The following is a 5,510-nucleotide window of genomic DNA, read 5'->3' as shown; positions in this document are numbered from 1 at the left end:
AATATCCGATCCGATCCAATCCGAAATTTAAACTTTGGTTCGGATTAATCGGATCTTCGGATCGGATCGGATCGAATTTTAAGAAAAATTCGGATATTCGGATCGGATCGGATCAGTACTTTCAAATCCGAATTGTATTTAATATATATCAAACAGCTATATATATATATATATTTATATATATATATATATATATATATTTTGAATTATTGAATATGCTAAAAAGTAAAATCTAAACCCTAATTCCCTAAACTAATCAGCGCCGCACAGCCACAGCTCCACCACCGCGCCTTGTCTGACTCCCATCGCTCTCCAGTCTCCACCACCGCGCGGTCCGCGCCGTCCCACCCCGCCGGCCGCCACCCCACCTACTCTGCGCCTGCAATCCCCCACCACGCCACCTCCGCGCTTGCAATCCCCCAGAGCAGCTCGAAGCTCGAGCGCAGAGCGCCGCAGATCTGCGCCTCTCTTCCCGACGGCCGACGCCCTCCACCTCTGACCTCAGAGTTTCAGACGCCCTCCACCTCTGACCTCAGTTTCAGACGCCCTCCCCAGAGCACCTCATCGGCGCGTCATTCCTTCAAGCTGCAGGTAGGTTCGATTTTAGTTTTTAGTGAACCTCAAGAATGTTGAAAATTGATGCTTAATTATGACTTATGACTTATGAGTTATGATTGTGTTCGAATTTACTTAGAGATTGAGCGAGTCTCTTAATTAATTATTAATTAATTAATTTGATAGTATTTCATTCTTGAGGCGTAGGGTTTATCGTTATTGTTTATTCTCTCTGAACGGTGATGGAAGTCCAAGCTCCGCCGCCTCCGTCGTGCTGGAGCAATGTCCTGAAGCAGCAACCCCCGTCACAACCACAACAAAAGCCACAGCACCAAGCTGACTTTATCGCCCAAAAATTGGTGGGAAGCTGCTCATCGACAAAGGGAATCGCGGTCGCGGTGGTCGACGCTAACGCAATAATTCAGGGCGGGGAGAGGCTCTTCCACTCCGCCGACCGTTTCGTCTCCGTCGCTGAGGTCATCAGCGAAATTCGCGATCCCGCCTCCCGCCACGCCCTCCACTTTCTGCCCTTCACTGTTGATACTCTCGAGCCTTCGCCTGATGCTCTTAAGAAAGGTTTTTTTTTTTCTTTCTCGATTCTTTGGCTTAATTGTCTTCTGGGAAGATATTCTGTTTTAGTAATTCCTGAACTATTGTTTTGTGTGTATATATATTTTTATTGATGAAATAAAGAACATAAGATTGATCAATATCTGTTTTTAGTGTACTTATGAATTAATTTTGTGTGCGTAAATGGATAAAGTTTAGTTCTTTATTTTCACATCAGAAGGGGTGAAGAAGGAGAAAATAAAGTGTATTTTGTGAATAATTTAGTTGAGCTTCTTTGATCATGCAGATTGAATTATAGTGTATGTTTATGGTTTCCATCTTAATTATGTCTAATTCTGTTTTAAATAAAGAAATCTGCTTAAGTTTGGTGGTTTCCGGAGTTTTGAGTAGATGGCATAGGTGTGACTTGTGAGGTGTGCTTTTATACCTGCGAGTGCGACCACAACATGTTCCCCTCGAGCAATGGTGTTTATCCGTTGTATTTAAAAACAATTTGGATAGGTTTCTTTATATTACATCAAGGTACATGGCTAGGAGATCGGTATACTTTTTGCTGCTACTGTTAATGGATTTGGTGATATTAAGCTCAACTACATGCGTTAAGAGTTGTTTGGGAGAAGATTTTGAGTTAAAGTAGTTTTCTTACTCGATTTATTGTTTTGCAGTGGTCAGCTTTGCAAGGGCAACTGGTGACTTGCAAACACTTTCAGATGTGGACTTGAAGCTCATAGCTTTGACCCATACGTTGGAGTCCCAAATCCATGGGACTCAGCATCTCAGAGACAGCCCGCCTCCTATTCACGCAGTTAACATTAAAAGGCTTCCTGAAAAGGACTTACCTGGCTGGGGTTCTAATGTCCCTAATCTTGAGGAATGGGAAGCCCTGGACCATGCCGAAGACAATGGATCACACGTTAATTCTAGAATATTACCCCTCAAAGATTTGAGCCTCGGGGTTATTCCAGAAGGTCAGACTTGTACGGAGGATGTTTCCAGTCAAGATGGCAGGTCGTGCGCTGGAAATCAGGAGAATGGTGATGCTGTTTTTGGAAAACCCAAGAGATACTATCCGAAGAAGAGTGAGGTTAAAATTGACGGGAAAAAGATGGTGGCTGATGGTATTGATGCATCACTAGGTCAATTTGATGAGAATTCCGATGATTGGAGACCTGCAGTGAGTCGAAGCACTCATAGAAGATTTCTCAGGAGAAAAGCTAGACGTGAAATGAGTGATGCATCTTCTGTACAACAAGACACATCGAGTAATCTGGAAAATGAAAACCTCGATGATGACGCATGTCCAGAGCTTCTTGTGGATGAAAGTTATGAAGAAACAGTAAATGGTTTCTGTAAGGATGGTAAGATAAGTACTAAGGAAAACGGAAATGCAGATATATCTGAAGGTGTGAATAAGATGAAATTGGATGAAGAATGCTCGATGTCTTCTCAAAATGTTGACAGGGTAAATCTTCCTTCTCCTGGAGATGAATTCTGTGGGGTAGAGCCAATGGATTCTTCCAGTGAAGTCCCACGAGAGGCCCATGTTGAGATCACTGATGAGCTGGGGAACTTGGAGATGACGAGCCAGACAAATGAAGATGCTGATACATGGCATACAGATGATATAAGTAGCGAGCAGAGCTGGACACTTAGATCCTTGTCCGAGTCTAGTGTTGCTTGCATAACTGCTGATTTTGCAATGCAAAATGTGCTACTTCAGATGGGTTTAAGACTTCTCGCACCTGGAGGAATGCAGATTCGTGAGCTTCACAGGTATGCGTATGGATAGCTCTAGATTCCGTTGTCAATGAAAATGAATTATTCTCATTAGCATGAATAGGTGGAGAAAATAAGTATTCATGTACAGATATATGGTTTAATAATGAAAAGGGAGAAAACAGAATAAATGCTATGGCGCAGCCATCTGTTTTCTCAAGTTGGGTGGAATATTTCTTGTTTTCTATCTTGTGCTTATTTTCATGGGAGCAATGTGTATGTATCCAAAACAGCAGATTTTAGAATGTATGTTATAATGCTATTTGTTGCGATATGGACCTCAACCTGATAATCTTTCTCTTTCTCTAGGTGGGTGCTCAAATGCCATGCTTGTTCTAAGGTGACTACAGAAACTGGCAAGATTTTCTGTCCCACATGTGGGAATGGGGGCACATTACGAAAAGTAGCTGTTACGGTTAGTGATAATGGTATTGTGTTGGCTGCACGTCGGCCGCGCATATCCTTACGTGGAACAAAGGTAGTAGTCACTTCTGTCAACAACCATCTTGTCTGTTCTTTGTGCTCTAACATTGATAGTTACAATATGACATCTGAAAGTTCCTTTCTGAGAGCCCTCCAAATATAACAGCTTATGTAGGATATCTTTTCTGAATGCATGTTTGCTTCAAATAAGTAGTAATCAGTTTCCATAGGAACTGAGCATATTTAGGATTTAGGTCCCCCTTACTGTTCCTTTTATCTTGATTTTTTTTTTTTGGAATTGGCTCTTGGTATTCCACTTATGATTAAAATTAAGTCCTAATACTTTAGGTATGTCAAAGTATGTCCTTGCTTTTGTGGCAATAGGACCTAATTTAACATGAATGAGTGCACCGTTATTCAGTTTTAACATATAAAAGTAGAGTGACCCAAATAAAAAAATCTTGAAACTACAACTTATGCATTTTTTCCTTTCTGAAATCTCATCTTTAAATAGTGTCTTCCATTAATCCCAACGTATGTACTTTCTTGTTTGTTGGTTCTGTGCTTTGTTTGTCAGCATTTTCTGTGAGATTCTGACATCATTATGTTACAATATCGACCTAAATTTCATGAAATCTGACCAAACTATGTTACGTGGTTCCTTTGCAGTATTCACTGCCTCTACCTCAAGGAGGTAGAGATGCAATTACAAAGAACCCTATATTACGCGAAGATCAGCTTCCACAGAAGTTTCTGTATCCCAAGACAGAGAAGAAAAACAACCAGGTAATTGTTTAGTCTATTTCATCAAATACAGTACTTTTTCTTGTTTTCGAGTGTAAGATGTTCGTTCGATTCATAAATGTGGTGTTGTGCAGGACGACGATTTCTTTATCCCGGACGACGTTTTCCTCCATCACAATGATAAGAAAGCTCCACTCCAGCCTCCGATTAGAAAAGCACTTGCTGTCTTCAAAGGGAAGAGGAACCCTAATGACATCCGTTACGCGCCACGAAAATGTTGAGCACCATATTCATATCTTTACTTTGTTATAATCCTAAGCTAGGAGTTTGATGCATCAATTTTGCTGCGGCAAATGTTTGGGACGATGTGATGACTGATGAGTATCTGAAAATTCTTTTGCTTTTTTCTTTGCCGTGATGTATTAAAGTTTTACTCCAATTGTGGAACATGTCACAGATGTATCACTTTTTCGTTATTGTATTATTTAATTTTGGATACTTCAAATGAGTCGTGGTTCATTGCGTTACATGCCTACATGACTACATCCTTTTTCGCCTAAAGGAAAATGTTCTACATCCCTTTTTGTCCCTTTTCTTTTTACATCATTAGCTTATTATCACAAATTCGTATGTTATATGCGATCCAAAAGGAAAATTTAATAAAATACGAATATATATCTATTATGGTAAATAGCGTCAAAAAATTTGAAGTTTGATGCGATTCTCGTTTTTTTTCTTACCTAAAAATCTCGTGTTAAAATTCATGGCCGTTGCTCCGATTCTCGTTTTTCCCTTGGTGATGTTTTTCGGCTATTAATTAGATGACGTGACACACTTATCCTGAGTAGATTAATTAGAAGTTAAACGACGTCGTTTTGCGTCTGAATTAAATAACCTAATAACGTCAAAATACCTAAAGTTTGATGCGATTCTCGTTTTTCCCTTGACCTTAACAATTCTCCGACGCCGTTTTGCGTCTGAATTAAATAACCTAATAACGTCAAAATACCTAAAGTTTGGCGCAATTCTCATTTTTCCCTTGACCTTAACAATTTTCTGACACCGGATCGGACGTCCGTTGAGTTGGAAACGAGAACGAATCCGCCAGAAACTCTGCAACAATTTAGAGCAGCGATCAACGTACACTATCTTATACGTCTTTCATACTGTATAAAAACCCTAGTACAAAGAAAGAGAGAGAGAAAGACTAGTGATGAGTCCATTGTTCTCAACACACTGCCTTCTCTTTCTAGTCATCTCTCAGCCGCAGAACTTGCACCGCTCATCTTCCGCCCCTCCGATTCCATTGCCAACGCACATTCGGTTGTTCTCAGCTTCGAGGCGGAGTGTTTTGGCAATTTTCGTATTCAAGTCTGGGAGTGTTTTGGGTATTTTTTTTGGTGAGGAACCCTAATTTGAAGAGGGATTTCAGTTCAATTTCA

At 40.4% G+C, this 5,510-nt stretch overlaps 1 protein-coding gene across 2 annotated transcripts; it reads left to right on the top strand.

Annotated features, from left to right (window-relative positions):
* The first annotated feature begins 228 nt into the window (after positions 1–228).
* Positions 229–4,573, top strand: LOC130985483 (RNA-binding NOB1-like protein). Of its 2 annotated transcripts, none has more exons than XM_057908477.1 (6): positions 229–591; positions 763–1,131; positions 1,791–2,898; positions 3,211–3,379; positions 3,994–4,110; positions 4,203–4,573. In XM_057908477.1, exons 2-6 carry the CDS (start codon positions 798–800, stop codon positions 4,347–4,349), a joined length of 1,875 nt encoding a protein of 624 aa, XP_057764460.1. In that variant the 5' UTR covers positions 229–591; positions 763–797; the 3' UTR covers positions 4,350–4,573. The 2 variants fall into 2 exon arrangements, with proteins under 2 accessions (XP_057764460.1, XP_057764469.1); XM_057908486.1 differs by having other exon boundaries at positions 757–1,131.
* The last annotated feature ends 937 nt before the right edge of the window (positions 4,574–5,510 follow it).

The sequence above is a fragment of the Salvia miltiorrhiza genome, chromosome 1, assembly GCF_028751815.1.
Source record: "Salvia miltiorrhiza cultivar Shanhuang (shh) chromosome 1, IMPLAD_Smil_shh, whole genome shotgun sequence".
In the NCBI taxonomy this organism is placed as follows: Eukaryota; Viridiplantae; Streptophyta; class Magnoliopsida; order Lamiales; family Lamiaceae; genus Salvia; species Salvia miltiorrhiza.
Note: the sequence above shows the minus strand (reverse complement) of the source record. Positions and strands in the feature narration are given on the sequence as shown.

Coding starts and splice junctions, on each gene's coding strand:
- LOC130985483 (XM_057908477.1), top strand. CDS start 798: ATGGAAGTCCAAGCTCCGCCGCCTCCGTCGTGCTGGAGCAATGTCCTG. Junction 3,380..3,993: donor TATCCTTACGTGGAACAAAG/GTAGTAGTCACT, acceptor GTTCCTTTGCAG/TATTCACTGCCTCTACCTCA. Junction 4,111..4,202: donor CAGAGAAGAAAAACAACCAG/GTAATTGTTTAG, acceptor GGTGTTGTGCAG/GACGACGATTTCTTTATCCC.